The 21,879-nt window shown below is 37.8% G+C and overlaps 1 protein-coding gene across 1 annotated transcript in view; it reads right to left on the reverse strand.

The window, feature by feature from the left end:
• The window catches only part of TBC1D5 (TBC1 domain family, member 5), a 295,469-nt gene that overhangs the window by 17,394 nt on the left and 256,196 nt on the right, over window positions 1-21,879 (reverse strand). The window contains exon 18 of the mRNA XM_009888924.1: window positions 7,120-7,219. Coding sequence (XP_009887226.1) covers window positions 7,120-7,219 — 100 coding nt within the window. The remainder of the gene's footprint in view (window positions 1-7,119; window positions 7,220-21,879) is intronic.

Genomic DNA, 21,879 nt, shown 5'->3' on the forward strand with positions numbered 1-21,879 from the left:
GATTGTCAGTGGCTGTCAGCAGCAGGGAGATGTTCACTGCACAAATGGAAGGAAGCAAGAAGCCAGTGGAAGTAAACATTGTGATAGGATTTCACTGAAAGTTGCAGGGAAAGCTGTTAATTAGGTAATGATGGGGTGCGTAAGCTTCATTATTTTAATCTTCTCCTTTTCATCCTGATTACTCACAGTTGGACTTTCAGGACTGGCACATTTGTTGTAGAAAGAAAGTAGCTCTCTACCAGTTGAACTGTGTGTTTTTGACCTTAAGGGTTACCCTCAAGGGACAAAAAGGTGGTTAAAATTCATGGGGCATGAAGAATTACACTTTTATTCTTCCTACATATATATATAGCATGACCAGAAGTGAGAGTCTGAAAGTCATGCTATGCAAACAAGTATTTGTTTCCCAGTAGCCATTCCTGTATTCAGTTTAATAAATTTGTTAATGCTCTTCATTTGCAAGCTGTTTTTATAGGTTATTTTACATCGTTATTCTTAACCAAAGGAGCAATCCCCTTAGACTCACGGTGCTGTGTTTGATGTGGCCTTTTTTACTTGCAGCATTTCTAATCACACCGGGTTTATAAACTGTGGATTATTTTATTTATGTCCCAAGCATAAGAGAACTCATTTAATGCAGTTACTTCCTCAACAAATGTGAAAGTATTTAATTTCAAGCCAGAGCAGCAGAATAATTTCCATTTCATTTTATCCTTACAAAAATGTCATAACCTTTCATCTCATCACATGATACATAAAACAAGAATTCAGTACTATCTTGCATACATTTTACAAGTACTGCATCTAGATCTATATTGGGCAATGAATCAACCCCTAAATAACAAGCAATTAAGTCAACTTTCTCCTCTCCCTTCCCCACTGCTAATGATCTTTACAATGAAATGCATCCTTGTAACAATTGCATTGACTGTTAAAAGAGGGATGGATGAAGTCAGTCTACGTAAGCCTTTAAAGGTGCTATATCACACAATGACTAAAATTATACTAGCAACTATATTCTTGAAGTTTTTATTCCTCTATTTTTGTACTTTTCCTTCCTTGCTCATGGTGTTTGCAATAATCATAGTGAAAAGATGGCTTTGAACTGTGCTTAATAAGTCTTCCAGATAATATTTGTCTTGGAGATGTCACACAGAGTAAGTGCAAGAATCTCACACCTGCCAGCATTGCCGGATGGCTGTGGCAGGGACACATCCTGGGATCCCATCACTTCTGGGCATTTTGTAAATATGTACAGTCGTATACAGGCTACCTATGAAAGCCAAGAGCTGGCATGTCATTCCAGCGGCAGAACGCTGGTGGTGTTCAGAAGAGTGGGTGATGAAAACTTCATCTTTCCATATCCTTTCCATAATCCATGATGGAGGGGCAGAGATGTACTGCAATACTGGTGAAGGACACGCACCGTAAGGACAACCTAACCAGTCCTGTACAGGTAGCTCAGAGAAAGATTTATGTGCTTTGGCTTAGCGGAGCCAGTATGCTTAAGTATGTACTTACTAGATGTGGGTCAGAGCCGTGAGGTTTTTGTGATGTTGCCTCCCTGACAAGAAGTGATTTTAAAACCTGGATATTGAACAACCTATTTCTGAGACCCACCTGTCTCTCTAGCAGCTGGCTCAAGTTTAGCAGTACCAGTATGAAGATGAATTCAATAAAACCAGGAAAACTTATGTTTCTTCTGCCTAATTGGATACCTATGCACATATTTCTAGGGTGTTGTGCAGAACCCTGTGAGCTAACTCTTTGCAGAGCTGGTATGAGTCCACAGGGCTTATTAGCTGAGGCTCTATGCTGTGAGAAAGCAGCTAAATTGCTTCTGAATCTCAGGTAGCTGGGAAGCAACCTTTTGCATTTACATAGTGCTGCCCTTAAGCAAAAGCAAGTGTGGAATGACCTTAGTTTTTCTACTTTCATAACCTGATAAATTGCCCATCAGAAAAGAATAGTTTCTATATAAAGATCCCCATATCCAAGTTAATACTGAACCAATGTTCCTTTAAATTGCCTCTTGTGAAAAGGACTTCCTGTGCTACCTGTGTAATTATTTGGTAAACTTTCACATACTTGGAGGTCTGAAAGTGTGTCTCTCTTGGAAACAAATGGTAAATTTGTCTGTCTCAGAGAAGAGTGATGGATTGGTTCCTGTCCCTTATAAACAGATGACATTTTAAAATTCAGCACTTTTCTCTCTGGATCAGAACTGGCAAGCTCATAAACATCCTTCACAATCTCTCATATTAGTACTTGCCTATGGAGGATTGATATTTCTCTAGGGTTTTGATTTACTTTTTTGTTAAGAGGCTGTGCTTTAATCCTGGGCCAGTACTGACATGTTCCAAATACTAAAGACACTAGAAGAGCAGATGGTGTCAGATGGCAGTGTCATTAACTGGTATCACTTGAACTACCATTTAGAAGCGCTGTGTTGGCTTGAGCCTGGGACGTAATGAAGCTTTGCTCTTTGACACCCTCCAGATTGACTTCATGTTGGACCAACACCTCCAACTCAGTTCTATGTCAAATGTGAAGGGCAAGTGAGAAGCTTTCCAGCAGATACCGTGGGGCCTTTTGAGTGATGTTTGGGTGCATGTCTCTTAGACAAATTATTCATGATCTGCTCTAAGACGTCAGACAGAGGTCACATTTATCAGGGAAAATATACTTCTGAATGCACTTGCTAGCTTGATGCTTTTCTTTCCACATAGTGAAAGAAGGGAGGAAACAATCAAAATTCTTCAAAAAGTAAATAATGTTACGACAGGTTATAATATCCTAATACTTAACCGGTATGTTATGGCTTTCTGAATCATTGAGCCTTGAGATATTTTTGTGCACTAACAGAAAACTACCTCACAGAAAGAAAAATGCTGAAGAGCATTACCATAATACTGAATGCACCAGGGACAATATTATTTCCTGAAAAAAGCCAGTGTGTGTGAAAAAGTAGCATCAAGAAAATGTAGCTACGATGATGTTGGAGCAGTAATAGTTATGGCAACTATAGTTTTTCACAATCAGCTGAGAAATATTCTGCATTTATATTGCGAAGAAAGCTGCAGGACAGGCTTACAAGTTTGGATATATCTTCATTTCATTAAGAGAAAAATTGAACATAGGATTTATTTATTTTTTCAAAGCTGTGACAAGCTTGTGAGAAAGGGTGGGAACGGAAGTAAAACAGGCTTTCCTGTCTGGCCATTTTAAGTATAAAAAATTCAACATTTGTCCTTGGAGGCATTAAAAGGCATTCTGCCTTAGCAGTTCTTCAGTGACTGGGGGGGGAGAAAAATAAAGCTCTTTCTAATGCACAGCCCTAAGAAGGAGGCAAAGATCACACAATGGTTTCCATCATCAAAAACCTGTTTCTAATTTCTACACATAGCGCTAAGCAACAATATTTCGGAACCATCATTCATTCCCATGGTAACATCCCTTGATATTACAAGCAGTTAATTATGTCATTGCTGTGTGTTACACTGTGCGGTTTATTTACGGAAGGAGATCAACATTTAATGAAAGCATCTTTGAATATATGAACGAAACAAAAACTGCTGTTCTATCCCTCATGCTCCATGCAAAGAAAATGCAGTATTAGCAGATATCTGCTGAAACCTACACAAGTACAATGTTCTTGGTAAATAAATGTGCTATCATTATATGGCAAGAAGAATAATCTTGCCCAAGCTTTTAATTAAACAAAATTATTTTCCAAAAAGGTATCATATAAAAATATACTTGGTATAATTGGATTTGATATTAATAGATTATAAATTACTAGGGATCACAACAGAATGGATGACTTCCTGGTTACTGTGATCATTTCTGAGCTACAACACATGACATCTCTGTCATGAAGTAACTGGCCCTGACGGTTGTAAGGATCCCCCTTGTAAGGGAAAGAACCTGAGAAAAGACAGCCAAAAAAATTCGGAATTGTTTCACTGGAAACCGCGAAAAGAACATTCTATAGTTGTTTGACATTCTGATTTATAGTGCAAATTAAATAATTCTGTGGTGAATGGGCACTGGATATGCATTTTCATAAGCTTGAATTAATATTGCTTTGTTAAAAAGTGACCTGCAAATATAATGCAGTCAATACAGGAAAAAAAAATATTGGTTGAATAATAATGTCTGAAAAAACTGTTTAAAATGTCAAACTAAAAAAAATGTTGGTTATTTTTTTTTAAAAATAAGATTCTTAAACTTTATACAATTTAAAAGGAAGGCCTTAGACTAAAAACTGACTTACTGATAATTCTTTAAAACATTGTCTAACTCTTTGTTAAAGGAATTACTTCTGGAAGGGTCCTCAAATTTTACACAACAGTATGTTTTTATCAATAATTTAGACAACTATTAAATGTATGATGGCTAAGTCTCCCGTTAGAGTGGTAGAAGAAAACAGAGTACATTGCAGAGTTACCTGAAATATCCTCTGTTTAGAAAGCTGTGATTCACCAAATTTTAAAGGTCATAATGGGTTATCACCTCAATCCATCGCTGTATCAAAGAGCACTAATGTGACGCTGCATTAAAAATGTTTAAAAAGAGCAATGCCACATAAGAGTAGAGAGATGACCTTCCCCTGGCTAAGTAACCACTTTGCTGAGCCCAGTGCTGGTACAGCATATCCTGATATGATTAACCCACTTCAAAAGGTGTATAAAAACCCTGAAGAATTCAAAGGAAGACCACAAAAATGATTTGGTCTAAAAAGCAACACCTATAAAATTAATCTGAAACTGTCGTACCCAGCAAAGACAGTGCTGAGACATTGCTTAATCACTGTGTATAGGTAAGTTAAATGATTTTCAACCTTGCTAGCAAGAATGCTACAAAAGCGAAAAGCTGGGTGATGAAGCCTCACATGAAGAAGCAATATCCTTGAAGTTAAGTGTCCTGACAGATTACAAGAGGAGTGATATAACTCATCATTATCTGTTCTGTGGTCTTTGAAATTAAGCAGTTTTCATGGGTGGGAGACACCTGGGGGAGAATCAGACGGGGTGCAGCAGCAGCCCCTGCTAACTTTTCCCTTAACCCAGAAATGACCAGATATGTTCTGAGTTTTATTTTGCTGCCATTTCCTGAAGCCCCGAGCAGCGGATGGACACTGCAGATAATCCTCAGGGGGTGTTCTGTGATGCTATAGAAAATCCATTTTCTTGGACAGCCTGTTGGCATGTGGTGCTCAGATTCTCAGGTCAGAAAGGATTTTGCATGTGTCAGACCAGCAAGAATCCTCATGGGTTTTTTTTTCCTGCCTTCCCATGGATTGTCTGCTGGCTGATTTGGGGATACCTCACCTCATCAGTTTGCTACAAGTGCAGAAGCTGTGAAGGTTGGTGGTAACTCAGTCTCTCTTGTGCTCTGTTTATCGTGCGTAACTATTAATCACTATAGGATTTAAATGCATTAGTGTAACCCAAATTTACAAAGTTAATAGCCCATGATGTTGACAAGACATGCAGGAATATTGTGAAGGAGTACAGGGAGCGGGACTTAGAAGAAACTAGGCTGGAAGGCTCTGAGAGCGCTGCAGGGGTGCCACGATGCACCTGGTGCACCCCTGCAGCCAAAGTTGTACAGGGGATGGCTTTCCCTCTCCTGCGAGGGTAACAAACCGCTCCACAATGCTCTCGGGAGACTACTGGCACTAAATGTTTTTGTTTCTAATGTATGTAGGAAAAAGAGTTTAACACCTGGGTATTATCACAAATCTTTTGCTCTCATTTCACGGATCCAGTGCCGAAAGGATCTTCAAGCATCTTTGGACTTATTCTGATTATTTCACGGATCCAGTGCCGAAAGGCAGACTACTTCAAGCATCTTTGGACTTATTCTGATCTCTAGTCCAAAGCCATAGCTGGTGAAATGCTTATGCTTATACTTGAACTGATGCCCTTGCTAAACACTCCTTGTCTTCTTTCCAAAAGGAAAGAAACTGCAGCTTTTCTTCTTGACACAGTAATCTTTTCCCCATCATTTCAGTAGCTAATAATTTATCCCTTCTCTCATCTTTGCTCATGTACCCTCACAGAAGCAATACAATACATCAGACTAAAGCTGTTGGGGTTAGAGGTTTACACTTGGCTTTTGAAGGCTGTGATTCCAAACTTTCAAATAACACAATATTTATAGCTTTTCCTAGGCTCGTAACAGTGGCTACTAAACACTCACATAAAAGAAAATGAAAATACAAGTATAGCATGGCTTTCACATCTCATCTTTTTGACCTGGCAAACTTAGGTATCATATACTTAGTTTTACCCACTGAAACATTCAACTTCAATTTATCTTGCTTAGATGTTGTAGGCTATAAGTAAACTGTAAAATTATTGCAGTTGTGCCCTGATTTCTTAACAACAGTGCTTTTTCACATAACTAAATATATTAACTTTTGGACTTCAGTTCAACACAGTTTAAAAATACTTTTATTAAAGCACAGCTAAGCATATTTACACCTGAATTGATTAAAGCTTTTTGTTTACTTTCTCTGATTTTTCTTGACAATATATAAATAGAATTTTAGATTGGAGCCTTTGCTGATTCTGTTCCCAATATATTGAATTCTATCTTACTCTGTTTCTCTGGTCTGAGCAAAATATTACAAACTAGCCAGCCTATAGTAAAACATTTTTACATGCTGAAGGTGATCAGCATAGATGGTGAAAATGCTACATTTAATGAAAGCATATGAATTTTATACAACTATCACTGCACATATCAAGTATTCTGGGACTGCTGAACTGCAAACGGGCTTAAAAAGTGTAAGCTCACATCCTGTGAGCTCCAGCATGTCTCTTATGATATAAGAAATCTTAGGAACAGACAAAGGGCATTTGTGCCAAAACGCCTCTGCTCTTTTTTTCATCATCAGTGGCTACCAAACTCCCAAGTTCTAAAGTATGACAGTATAAAGATACAGCGGTTGGCAGCAATGTACAGAACAACTGGGTACATCAATTCCATCTTCTTCACGGCTTACAAAATAATATGCACTGTACTACATAAACATTATTTTAGTTCTAACACAAACATGAAAAGAGCCTTTGCAAAGATTTACAGGTTAATACAGGGTACGGCACTTACCAAGATGTGTGTTCATCATCTTCGCGCAATATTTGCACATGGCTTCCAAGTCGTTTAGTTGTCCTTGTAGAAATGAAATCTGGGCCTCCAATTCCTCCTCCTGCAATTAAGAGGTTATTAGCATTAAAAAACACCTTTTTATGGTACACAGTAAAAATGGTAAGCTAACCCTTGACATGCTTAGATATATTCTAATTTTTCCTATTCCTTTGTTCTTGAGAAAATTTTGGAAATGAAGAGGACCACCTTCAAAGTGTATTTATCAAAAAACTTCTAAATTCTTTTGTCATTTCATGGAAATAGGGTTTGGTTTTAATGTTTCAGTGTTTATTAATACTACCCTTTTACCTAATAAAATAAAGTCTAAAAAAAATCTGCCAACATTGATCTAAGAAAGGTTAACAATTCATATTTCTTTTACAGATTAGCTTCCTGGTTTTGCTTCTGCAAACACAGTTCCACAGCAATGACTGAAAAAACTCACCAAATGAGAAAAATTCTCATTTCTGGCAATTTCCACAGCAATTCCTTTGAAACCTCTGAAAAATTCTTTTTTTTTTTTTTTTTTTTATTTCAAGGCATTTATTTCATGAGACCTAATACCATACCTCAAGGATACATTACTACTATATATTTTGGCATACTTATTTGCTCAACACATCATGCTCCATCCATATAAAAAAACTGCCCAGCCAACTGCATTTCCACACAATGTCTTATGTAATATTTAGGCAAAAACTATTTTCAGCTTACATACTATAAAGCCGTTAACTGAATTATTAATTATGTGTAATAAATAGGCATCAAGTGTAATTTAAAATACGAATTTTAAAAAACATAAATTCTTGATATTAAGGCCCAGGAGAATTATTATTATCTAGCCACATGCCCTGTATAAGCAATGGGAACTACTTCAGCTAAGAATTTCTCTTTGAACTCCCTTCTTTGCCAGTTTACAAATGCATCCAGCCTTGACTTTGAAGACCATAATGAAGAGAAAGTTTACCACTCCTTTAAAAAATTCGTTCAAAGCTTAGTCACATACAGTATTAAGCAGTTTTTTGTTTGTTTAAGTATGCAATTCAATTCAAGCAGATAAAGGCAAAGTAACTTTTTAGCCTCCTGTTTTTCGTAGGAGTTCTGCAGTTCTATCATACTCTTGTTTGATGGAGATCGCTGAGCATTACAGTGTGAATCACATTTCAAATGAAAAAAATCCAAAACCAAACACCAAGAATAAAGAGAACTAATCAGTCGTGATTTAAAGGTACAAGTGATCTTAATCTCCATCAGAAACAGAGTCAGAGCCAAGCGAAGGAAACTTTGCACTTGTATAGCATATATCCAAAAGTAATTGATATATAAAAAGAAATTTAACAGTAGCATTTTGTAAGATCTACCAATATCACTTTTTCCCTACACGCTTTTTCCTCATACTTACAATCTACAAACATTAAACATTTTTCTTTGCCCTTTTCTTAAATTAATATACACTCACCTTATTTTACTCAGTCTTATACTTTGACTGCTTAAGTCTCAAAGGGATTGATTTTATATTGCTAATTTATAGTTGCTGAAAGACTAACCTCTTTCAAAGTCTGCAGTTCTGTCACAGCCTATACAAGCCTATCTGCATTCCTATTTCTATTCAAGCAACGTCCCTGCAGAAGACCTTTTCCTAGAACACACAGCTAGTGATTGCAAGAAATAATCTACCATAAATTTTAAATTGCCAGTGCACTGCAAGTGCAGCTGTAAGACAGGGGAAAGTGACAATATTTGAGTGTTTTACTATAAAATAACATAAATGAATTCTAAAATCATTAGCCAGTGATTGAAACCCAGTTTATCTCCTACAAGTGAATAAGCATATTTAACTTCTGGTAATAAATATTTCCATGTTTCCAAGACTATTTTTTTCTTATTCATGGATCAGAATTGCAGTAAATTGATTTTAAAATGCTTTTGGACAGCCCTATCCACTTGGGTAGATTCTGAAACTAACCTTTTCAACAGTACCTCTTCATTTGGCAAGTGAGACTGGTGCTGAGTAAACTACATCCACTATTCTTCCAGCCCGTTAGGATCCAGCATGGGGAGCAGAAACGTTCAGCAGACCCAGCACTCACTAAGGAGGGTGCTGTGCCCAGGAACTCACAGGCAGTGCAAGAGGTTTCCTGCCAAGTGGGAACTCTTGCACAAGGCTGAGTGACCATGCTTGGAGTTCCCGACTTATCTGACACCCTCAGGAAGGGCACCAAGGAGCGCTGCCAGTGGGATGTGCAAACAAGCAAGACAGTTAACTTGGCACTTGACACACGAGAGACCCAGATGTGCTGTTTGCATAAGATGATGACACCCAAATGGTGATGACTTGCTACGAGGTATAACCAAACCTTGCCCCTGCTGTCACCGGCAGTGCTGTGGCAACCTCTGTGCAGATGGACCCCTGAGGGTGACCTCCCTGAAGGGAGGTTTGCTCTGCTGTAGTTGCTGCAGCAGCAGGTGAGGAGCTGCAGGAAGAGGCAAGCGTGTTTTATTGCATTAGGGGTGACAAACAGGTGATTGACGGGATTTTTCAAGGTGTAAAAGCCTATGCAACAGACAGGAGAGGTGCAGCTGAGGCAAGATGCAGTGGGACATGCACTCCTCAGAGGGTGGAAAATGGAAGCTTGTGACTTCTGGCAGCAGGAAGGCTGCTCAGTGGCGCAGGACCCAGGCAGCGGAGGGGAAGAGCAAGCTCCCTCAGAGGAAGAACCCAGGTTGGACACCATATCAGAGCACAACTGAGAGAAAGTGATGAGTGACAGTGAGAGCTTGGTGACTCTCTTCCAGTCAGACTTAATGACTAAGGAGGTTTCTTGGTTGCATGGAGCCTCAATTTGTGGTGTTGCCGAAAGTCTGTTTGGGGTCACCTAATGTTTTGACTTTTTTTTCTGCTTATTTGGGCATACACCAATGACATAGTGATGCGAAACCACTGCAGTTCAAAAGTGACTGTAGTGCTCCTAAGCAAAGGTGAAGGGGACAGGTATCCTGGTGGTGTTCCTCCGATCCTATGGCAAAAGGGAAAAGTTTGGATAGCAGCAGATGTATCCAGTAGACCACATATGGCTACATATTAAGTGCCACTAGCTGGGCTTCAACTATTTCGCTTGTGGCATCCAATCTGATGAGGAAAGATAACTTACAGAATAGGTCTACCTGGCAAAGAGAGGGAAGAACAACTTTGTGAAGAGACTTGCTAATCTAATGGGGAGGACTGTCTGTCGTTGAACAGGGACTTAACACAGAAGTACATGAGGAAGCAGCACATACAGACAAGGTATGCAGAAGGTCCACTTGGCTGAGTAAGGAGCTTCTTAATGAACTAAAATGGGAAAAGCACATATGGAGATGGAAATTATGGAAATTGAGAGCGCATATGTGGAAACAATGACAGGAAACAAAGGACAAGTATACAATCATTGTTCAGGCACCGGAACAAAACTAGGAAGGACAAAACCCATCTGGAGCTAAAATTAATGGGGGACATTAAAGGGTAACAAGATCTAATTTTACAAGTATGATAGCAGCAAAAGGAGGTTCAAAGAAAATGTAGGTCTATTGCTTACTAGGGGAGATAAGATAATGATAGATGATACAGAAAAGGCTGCAGCACTCAATATCATTTTTGACTCTGGCTTTTTAGTCCAAGTCTGCTCCCACACCTCTGCATGTACAGTTTGGGCAGGAGAGGGATGGCTAAGAGTGGGGGGGACCAATACGTTGGTGAATACCTGAAGAAGCAGTATGTGTTCAAATACACGGGGCCACATGGGATACATCCATGGGTGCTGAAAGAGCTGACGATGTGATTGCAGCACCACTGGCTATCATCCATGAAAAATCACTGCTATTACAGGACATCCTTGATGACTGGAGAAACATTAATTTTACATCCATATTAAAGAAAAGTGAGAATGAGGATCAAAGAAACTATATGATGGTTGGCCTCACCTTAGTCCTCGGAAAAATCGTGGAGCATGTCCTCTTGGAATCAATTTCCAACATGTAAAGGACAAGACAACAATCAAGAAAAGTCAACAAGGATTTACCAAGCGCAAATCATGCCTTACCAATCTGGTTGCCCACTACGATGAAATGTCTGGCCATGCAGATGAAGGGAGAGGAGTGAACGCAATATACTTTTACTTTAGTTATGCTTTTGACACTTATTTCCAAATGCATCATCACTTATAATATGAGAAAGTATGGACTGAATGAAAGGATTGTAGGTGGGCTGAAAATTGTTCAGACCCCAAGCCCAAAGAGTAGGATCAATGGTTTGATGTCCAGTCAGTGGTTGAAAACGAGCACAGTAACCAATGGACCGCTATGAAGATACTGTTAAGCATCTTCATCAACAGCTCATATGAGTAGACAATGTACACTCACTAGATTTTCAGATGATGCAAAATCAGGACATGTGGCTGTCGTGCTGACTGGTAGAACTTCAATTCAGAAACACCATGAGACACTGGAAGCCCAGGCAAAAGAAACCTTTTGGAGGTTTCTGTTTTAGAAACTTCAATAAGTGCAAAATTCTGCACCTGGGAACAAAAACCCCAATGCACCAGTACAGGCAAGGAAGGAACTTGCTATTTGTCAGGCCTGCTGAAAATGATCTGAAGGCTACAGGGGCTCCTGAGTTGAATATGAACAAACAAAGTGATCTCATTGTGAATAACTTAAATAGTGCACTGGGCTACATATAGGAGGAATGTGGTCAGCAGATCCAGGAAAGTTGTTACCCACCTCTACTCAGTGCTTGTGAGCCCTAACCTTGAATAACTTTTTGGGCTCCAGTTCAAGAAGGATGTGGAGAAACTGGAGAGGGTCCAGTGCAGGGCTACTATGATGGTTACAAGTCTAGAGGACAGGCCGAGGAACCTTGTTTATTTTGGTGAAGAGGAAGCTAAGGGGAACCTGCTGGAAGCCTGCAACTACATGGTGCTACAAAGATGACGTAATTAAACCCTTCCCAGTAGTGGCAGATGATACAAAAGGGACCATGACCAAAAATTGCCTCTCAGAAGGTTCGGATTGGCCATTAGGAAAATACTCTTTATTAGATGAACGGTGCAGCACTGGAAGAGGTTACACATAGAAGCAGTAGAGTTTCTATTCAAAGTCACTGATGTGATCCAATGTTAGCTGCTTCAAGTACTAGCTTCAGCAGAGGTCACTTCTAATCAACACTTCTAAGACTAATCTTTTCACAGTATCTTTTAAAAATTGTTCTGCAAATTATGAATATTTTAATGTTTTGTAAAGGTAAGCAGCAAAATCACAAAGCCCTTCAGAAAAAAAAGAACACATTTTCCGTATTCTAAAGTAAAATTCTGTAGCAGTAATAGATGAAATCACTGATTTATAGCCAGTATTGTGCAGATGCTCTCAATTCTTGTCCAGACAGTATTCACTACGCTTTTCTCCAAGTGCCAATTTTTGTGTTTCACTGTGCAGAGACAGTGAGTACCCTGGATACCATTTTTATTTTGTGTACAAATATCAGTGCTGATTTGATCCCTCTTATGCATGAACAGAATCATACATTCTTTGAACAGACCAAATGTAAGTCAAGAGAAAAACATTATGGTTTATCCTTCCTTGAGAATCCGACCTTTCAGCTGATCCGACACACAGAGTAACAGAAACATGTGAACAGTGATTCAAATTCATTCAGCCACAGCTCTCAAAGGTTAACCAGTTGACCACAAAATAAAAATCAATCATTTAAATAACTAGCCAAAATAAAAAATCAATGTCAACTTACCAAACAACAACGTATATGCTTCTATAAAGCATATACGCTCAACATTTTCTAATATTGGAAGCTGCATTATGAGGAAGAAAAACAAATCAAGCAGCAAATCAAACAGAGAAATCTCTGCATCAGACAAGGTAGACCAAGATGTGCAAATTTAATGATGCAATCTTGCAGAAAACCAACTTAATAAGGCTTTCCAAAAATTTAGTCTCAGAGTCCTCAAAAACCTTTTCCACACCTTCAACACTTCAGATGATGTAGAGCCTTACAGATGATCAGTAACATCTTGAATGGGAGAATGAAAAGGAAGTAGATTATTTGTGATGCCACATTGATTTACATTTCACTAACAACGTAAAGTAGGCTAGTATATATGTCTCCAGTCAAAGCAAGACTCTGTTTGAGTACCTCCATATACACATCTCCAACTAGTTTCCTTGTTGTGCCAAGACTGAATTTGCAAAAAACTTGACTTACATTTATGTTTCTCATATTCATCTTTCTTCTTATCCACATCCAGAACTTTGCTTACATTGCTACATTTCCTTTTTCCTTTTGCCATGAAAGCTAATTCCTTTATGATTAATTATTTGCCGTTCTTTGCTATTTTTTTTCCCCAATCTATACAGTTCTGGTACTCTCCATTTGTCCAAAGATTGCTCTTGCCTTTTTATTACGTTTCCTTTCATCTATCTTCTCACCTTTACAAAGACAGTTATGGCAATAAATTTTTTATGTCCTTCCTTCTCTCCTGAGCTCATAATGAGATCAGAGATGCCTCTACCATACCCCGTTTTTCATCAAATTTTACTGTTTCAGAAAAACAGCTGTGACTAACTGAAAGTGGTCAGCACCTTCAAGAACAGATTACAGAAAGTTTTACAGTTTTGACATTGTAATCCTATCCTTTTACAGCTCATCACTTTACAAGCTGCAATAAGGTTTGCGGACATGGGTAAGGGCACTGGAATTTAGCATCCTTTGCAAGCCAAGAAATATAGTTTTGGCAGAAGCCACTCTCTCTCAACTTTGTTTTTATCAGTTTAAGCAAGTTTTCTCCCAAATACACAACACGTAGCTTAACACAGAAGTATAAGTGCTGGAACACAGGAAATACGAATGCACAAAATCAGGACTGTAATGTCTTTCTTTCATACTAACATTTAGTTTTCAGTCTTACTGTTCAGGAAATGAAAGAAAAAATGTATTTTTGTCTGTTCTACTCATGTAGAAACTCAAGGAAGAATAAACTGTTGTCAACAGCTTACAACAATACGTGTCCAAGCACTTCATTCATGAACACGCAGAACAGCAAAACTGCATTCATCTTAAAGCTGAATCCCTCTGAATATGAATTAACTTGGCAGCACGATCAAATGTTAAGTGCAGCAGAAAAGAAACTACCTTCAGAGAGAAGAGTATTTAAAGGTATTTAAGTTGCTTAAGCAATAACGCTGCAATTAAAACCGTAACACAAAAAGTGACAGAACTGTGTTGGAGGAACAGCCCAGTCTTCCTGGCATCATGTCTGATGCTGGGATGCTGGTCAATGATGGGTTGGGTAAAGCGTAAGGAAAAAAGTATGTCACGGTATAAGCATGAAATGGTAATGCCCAGAATACTCTCCCAGGATACACAGATTTGCAGATCAGGGGTTTCTTTAACTAGAGGTGGGGTGTTTTTTTTGTAGTTAATAGCCCTTGGACTTTTCCTATATTAATTTGCCCAGTCACATTTTCAATTCTTTCAGTATTCACAGTAAGAGCACTAAGGAAACATCCCCTGAGCTCTTGGTAAATTTGCAGGGTAAATTAGAAAATAATTCTGATGAGGTATCAAAACATTTAGAGGAAAATAATGGGAAAAATGAGACTGATGCAGGGAAATCCTGAAGCCAGAGACTTGCTAAGGCTCTTGCCAATAGTTAAGTGCTTATTCATAAAATATAGACATAGAGTATACCTTTTGCACATTGGTGGCATTTTACATGTCAAACAAGATTCAGACACATGGCATAAATTGCCTTCTCATTTAATTTTATGCAAATTTCCCTGGAGTAAAAAGCAGTGGTTACTATGTCCATTTTGTGACAATTCATTTAGTTTTCATTTTTTAATCTATCAATTAAATACAAGATTTAACCTTTTAATCTTGAACCCCTGACAGCTGAATGTTGGTTGATGCCCCCATAGTTTTTTTATGATCTATGCCAGCCACGGAATAGTCTACAGCACATGCTGACATTTAAACCGTAAACCACTGTTTCTGAACAATGAATTACATACAGTGGAATTTCAAACAAAATTTTAATTTATTTCATTTACTAATTTGACCTATCTATTATTTAATTGTATCACTCATGGGCCCTCATCAAGACCAAGACCTCGCTCTGCTGGGTGCCGTACAAACATAAAGAAAAAACGTGCTTCTCTAAAGGACTTAACAGTGTAAGCCAAAAGAAAACAGATGGCTGCAGACACACATATGGGGAGGACATGGAAACAATATGGCTATATTAGTCAGTCTTATAGACGTGGCTTCAGCATGTTAGCAACCAAACTGCTGTCAGCGGAAAGGTGGAATTTTTAGGAGAGTTTTCATAATGCATTTGCTTTACAGATGTTTAGAGAAAGTTTCTTCTATGTGGAAGGGGCTAAGAAATGATTAGATGCACGTCCACCAAGCATATCAGAGTCAGGGATGGAACATATATTGTCACTTTTACACTGAGAATTTTGCTACTTGTGAAATGCCTGCACAAATTGGAATTATTTCAGATACAAATTCATTACCCTGGGAGGTAGTTCAGATACCCTGGAGGAAGAAGTTCAGATACTGCCTTCAGGTACTAATTCCTGCAGAAGTGGAGGTTATGTACTGATTTCCTGTGCTGAAGCATTACCTGCCAATATTTCTGTGTCCTTGTGCTAGCTGAAGTATCCCCATGCTTAATATACTTCCAAATACACCTTATGTGTGCTTTGTGTTCTTCACATTTTCACAACTGCCAATTTTTATATTATTTTGAATATAGTTTCATCAATGTTAAACATTTTAAGAACAGTATTTTCAGATAAATCCTACAAACACGTATTTTGTTCCTTTGGACTGCATGCACAGTATACTTGAGCCACGTTTTTATTTTAGACCATTTTAACTCATACTGCTTCTACAATCCCAGGATGGTATATTATGTAAACTCTGTCTTAATTTCACTGTATAGTGCCAGTAGGGATAGTTGCTCAGAGAAGCAAATCGGACTTCATATTAGCTGATAGTTACATGCTTATTTCATTGCTTTCCTAGATCAGAATCCTTAAAGCACAAACAGGTTCTCTGTCAGATTAATAAAGGAAATGGCAGTGTAGTTATCCACCTTAAAGAAGGATAAGGGGAATACAAAACCTACAGAAGCATACTGTTCTTTTTCTCTTTTCTCCTCTGCCTTATGATTACTTTGACCTGTTGCTTTCCAACACAGAAATTTTGCTCTCTGGTAGTACCATATGTCTCAAAATACTTCAGGGGACATCAGAGTAAGCACAAATGAATTAGGTAAAAAGTAATCCTAGAAGTCTAGGTTCAAAATACAGTGCTGTCAAAGATAAAACATTTCAGGGCACAATGCATCCTCTTCTGCTCAAAGAAGTAAATTCAGAAGAATAATTACCTATTTTAAAACCTGAAACAGAACTGCCACAGCGTAATCTTTAGTGAACATAAGCCTGTGACAATCCTCTGAAAGAGTTGGGGAATGGGACTGAGAAAAATAAGAAAATAAAATGAAGAATGAAAGAAAGGTCAACAGAATATCCATTGTGACTCCTAGAAGCAAAGCTAAATCAGGTTACGTACCAGTACTGAAAAAAAAATAAAAAATTATTTGGTTTGAAGGGCTCTGATTGAAAACAAGTATCAAAAACAAGAAAGGAATTTTATAATACAGACAAAAATGTTCAACTAGGACATGACCAAGACAAATTTGCCAATAAATTAAAATGCTAGAAGGCATTCACCTGCAAAGGCACATATTTTTGGGTGTTAGAACAATCCTGACTTTCTCTGTGTGCTTTCAGTAACAACACAGAAAGGGATGGTATCACACATGCTTTCCGAAGCTATGCACATGTAAGCAGAACCAACAGATTATTGGTAAAGGATTAAATGAATAAATAAAAATTTCAGCCTTTGTGTACTTAGCTCCCCCAACCTCATCAACCAGTGGACAAAACCCAACGAAACTGAAAAGGTTGTAACTGATTCAGAATAGCCAATGATGCAGGAACTCTCTCTTCCAACATTCACATTTCTAACGCTCTAGAGTCAGCATTGTTCAAGGACACCCACACTTTTTAAATGCAAGAAAAATCATGGGTTTCTTACTTTTTTAAAATCTGAAGACAGGTGAAATAGATATACATATGTATTTTAGTGCATTATGTATCTGTACCTTTTCTGAAATACAAGAAATAAGAATTCATGGTCAGCTATTGCTCCTCTTCTTCCAAACTAGAATAACTCTCTATTTCTCTTCCTTGCCCTCTAGTTTTATGAGGACAGCAAGGTAAAAAATATTTATTTATAATCAGTATTTGTTTATAATCTCGACTAAGATCAGTGACTTTGAGGCAAAATGTCTTTTTCATTGTGTTGATGTATGATTATTTATTGTCTCTTAAAACAAAGCTAAAAATATTTACATATAGTGACATTTGGAAGAAAGTGAAAGATGGAGCCTCAGAGGATCTCCCTAGCCTGCTGACAGATCCATTTCATTTCAATTAAAATCCTGAAAATAGCTGAAACTCTGGCTCACAGCATCTAAACACCAGGTCCTGCTGTTGAATTTCCATCTTAAACAGTTCAAAGTCAATTTGCCAATGTCGCGCTGTTGGAATCGGCTTACTTTGCCACGTCCCACCTTGCCTGGAGACGTTAGTGGCAGAGGACCATGGGCTTGGATATTTTCCAAAGCAGCTCCCACTGTCGAACCTATTACTGGAACAGCTTCCAGGTGCACCAGCCTCACTGTCGCAGAGCTAGAAACCAGCAACTGTGCTACTGGAGCAAGAGCAGGATTTGTTTTCATCTAACCTGGATGTATTTTCCTCTTAAAAATACCCCATTCCTATGATCAGATAATCTTTCCTTAGCAGGAAGATGGAGAAGGATAAACATGAATACTGGAGAAAGCTCTTGCCTAGAGACAAATAAAGTAGGGATGGAAAGAAACCTCTTTTTAAAGCAGATACAAGAGAAGCGGGACTTATCCACCTGCTGCCTGCACAAGTCCATCTCCTGGCACTGCCCTATGGGACTTCCAAGAGACAGTTTGAAAACAAAACCCATGAAAAGCTGCAAGACCTATGGAATGCAAAACGTTTTGCATAACTGACTGTGGATCAGTAGGCACTGAACAACTGAGAAAACTGGTAGTATTTCACTTGGTAAAGGAATAGATAAGAACAGAAAGAGCTGTAGGGTAATAGTAATTACCTCTTTGAACAGAAATGGTGATAAAAGATTTCTCTCGGTGCTGCTGTTGACATGTTGACTTAATCATACTGGAATATTTCTTCATAAATAATACAATTGATATATTAATTTAGATGGTATGACTGTAAATATTTTGGAAATAGCTATATATTAATTTAGACTGTAAATATTTTGGAAATAGCTATAAATAAACACATACACGAATTTTTCCTCCATTATGTTTCAGTATCACATCTGATGGGATTTCTGCCTATCTGGTACACACATTGCTGGCCTTTAAGACTGCACAAGCCCACTACAGCAAGCTTGTGAGCAGAGGAAAAAATCCCGTTATTTCATGATTTTAGAGCTCTCTGAAACAATGCAGTGCATATTCTTGAATGCACATGGATATGGGTATGGAATGATTAATATACAGATATTCTGCAGTGAATAAAGTTCATGCTCCATGCTTCAATATTATATTACTAAAGTATTTGGTTGAATGTTACTGAAATGGTTGATTAGGTCTGATGTACTTATGTAATTATGCCTCCTAATTTTGCTGCCTGAATAAGCATTTAAATAGTCACAAAGTTCAACATACGCGCAGTCCTTTATGAAGGACTTTCAAAGTATACCCTTTGTTAAACTCAGTTAAATAGTTTTTAAGCATAAGTTGTAAAAAAGTTTCACTAACCCCTTCTCTGTTCAGGCTGGATGCATTTGACCTTTGGTATGATTCCTAACATGACTGGAGATGCAGACCAGAACGGGATCTTATTATTTAGGGTTTTTAGAATCTCTGATTACATTGTTCAGAGTTTAAGGAGGGTAAAACTTAAGTATAGTGATTAAGCAGAGGCTGTAAATATACACCATTTATACTACACTGCTAAAAGAACAGAAACAGAGGTTTTGTTTTTATAGGGAATGATTTGATTTAACCAAACACATACAAAAATAAGAATCAAGCTATTCAACATACCTACAATTTATTTCAGTGGGAAAAAAAAATCTCCCAAACACAGAAACCCTTTCCGCTCAATCCCCCCTCCAACTAAAACAATAGCATGATTTAGAGAGATATTTCTCATCCACGTGCATGTTTTTGTTGAGAGTTCAGTCCAGGTCTCAGCTCTTCACAGAAATAGAGAGCAATTTTGTGGTGTTATCTTAAAAGAGCAGGATGAAGGGATGAGATTTCCACTGGAAAGGAAAAAGGGGCAGCTCAGACCACCAACATAGCTCCTCAGATGCATTTTCCTTTGCCTCTGGGATGCTGAAACATTAACTTCATGATTAATGTATGGAAAGAGAATGCACAGAGCAAGTCTTGCACCTGCTGCTGGTAACGGGATTGCTGTGGAGTGAAGGATGACACTTCTTGGCTCCTAAGTCACTTTGATCCTTTTGTAAACATTACTCATAGTCTCATTCATTCATTATTTTGGTATTTTTTAAATTCTTCCTGACAGTTTTAAAGGGCTGCCCAATAATTTTAAAAGTTCTTACTGCCTTCTTTCAAATTATATCATTCTAATTTGCTTCTGTGCAGAAGTTACTGGCAATTCAGCTGCATGTATCTGAATCTCCTGTACCAGAGAAAGACAACAGTTTACACTGACATTTTTAAAATCTTCCAAATGGCCCCACAGATCTGTTCTGTATACATGTTTATGGCTCATAATATGACAGAAAAAGCACTGCAGAGCCACTTGGGTTTTTATTCATCTTTTTTTTTCTAAGCAATTAACTTCCTGTTTTTATCACAGTACAGTTTCTTTTTCCTGAAATGAATCACTCCAAAAAAGATAAAGAGCATTAGGATTCAAAGCTGCCACTCATGCATACAGCTGTCGTTTTACTAAATTATATGAAACTTGCAAGTATTTCTAATAAAAAGCTCTAAAAGGCAGCTTATTTTTCCTTGTACTGTTTTCAGCTCTTTCATTTGAGTCACAGCATGTTGTGGGAGCCTGAGGAAGGCAACTGAGAAAAGAATCACACTTCCAAAATATCTCAGAGGTTTTTCTACAAACCCTGTTCACGCGACCTGGCAGCACCTCAGATTTAATATTCTTTTCATCTATCCCTAAAATTAGACAGCACTGAAGTACTAAATAACTTGCATTTTTAAGGTGTCTGGTTTGGCCTATCACATCAGAATAAGAAAGACAAATGCCTTACAGTATTAACTGCAGTTAAAGGTTAAGGCACCGAAGTTCGTTGAACTTAATGGCACTGAGAACAATCATCATGTCTTTAACTTTAGGCCTAACAAATCCAACATACTGATCAGGCATTTGGCTGTTGTACACAGACACCAGTTTATTCTGGGCACATTTTATGATGCTTAACTAAAAAAGGACATTTCATCATAGCATTTGTATTTCCAAATGAATGTTTGGCATTGCTAAGTATGGACTGACAAATATTTTGCTTAAAATCTTTTAAAAATAATAGTCGGGGAAAAGACATATGGGAATAAGAAGAAGTCTACAAGATGTGTACCATGCACAAAAGACATGCTCTTCTTCAAAGGAATTTTTGCATGCATTATTTTTTTTTGTATTGTCTTCTTTTTATTTTATTATCTCCTTCATTTTTGTATACCACTTCTACTTGAGCAAAACTCTCAAGCTTGTATGCTTAAAATCAGGTTCCTAAATCAGTACAGCAGATGCCTATTTAATTGAAAATAATGGCATTCATTAATTTCCTAACCTGTAGGGGTACTCATATCTAACTCCAAATCAGTCAGACTAGCTATGTAAATCACAGACACTAACAGTTGTTTCTACCTGCTTGTGGGGACAATAGCATATGTTGTCGAATTTGATTTAATTAAAAAGTCTGTGCAATCAAAACCAGCATGATGCATGACACTTTTGCTCAGGAACTTTTTGCTAAGAAATGAGGATTCTGATTGACCATGTGTGTAAATTATTTTAGTAAAGAAAATAAACTGCTCCAGATTTTCCTTAGAAATGTTTCCTTCTTGGGAATTTTTAAACTAACATATTTTCCAAATGGATAATTTGATTTTTCTTAACTTGAAACCTTTTATGTAGAAATTTACTTATTAAAACACACATTTTCTTCAAATCAAAACTTTATATTCAGTCAAAACAATCTTTCTCTTTCTGTGCTTTTTTTAATGGAAGTTTTAAAAATGTTTATATTGTCCAACTGTGGCACATCTCTATGGCTGAAAGCAATTTACAGAACATTCTGCCAAATTGAGATCAGTCAACCATATTTTCCAGAACCAACATCTCAGCAGCTTTGCTATTTGCCAAAAAGAGGGGTAGACTGTCCTTAACAGTTGCTGGAGATGTAAATGAAACATAATGAGAAATGCACGGACCACAAATGCACTCAATTTCACAACTCTGTCGAAAAGGAGAGGGCAGTAGGCAGGCTATGAGAGGAAATTTCTAGGACTTTATTCCATCAAGACTGACCCAGCC

Source organism: Charadrius vociferus, unplaced genomic scaffold (genome assembly GCF_000708025.1).
Source record: "Charadrius vociferus isolate BGI_N301 unplaced genomic scaffold, ASM70802v2 scaffold217, whole genome shotgun sequence".
NCBI lineage: Eukaryota > Metazoa > Chordata > Aves > Charadriiformes > Charadriidae > Charadrius > Charadrius vociferus.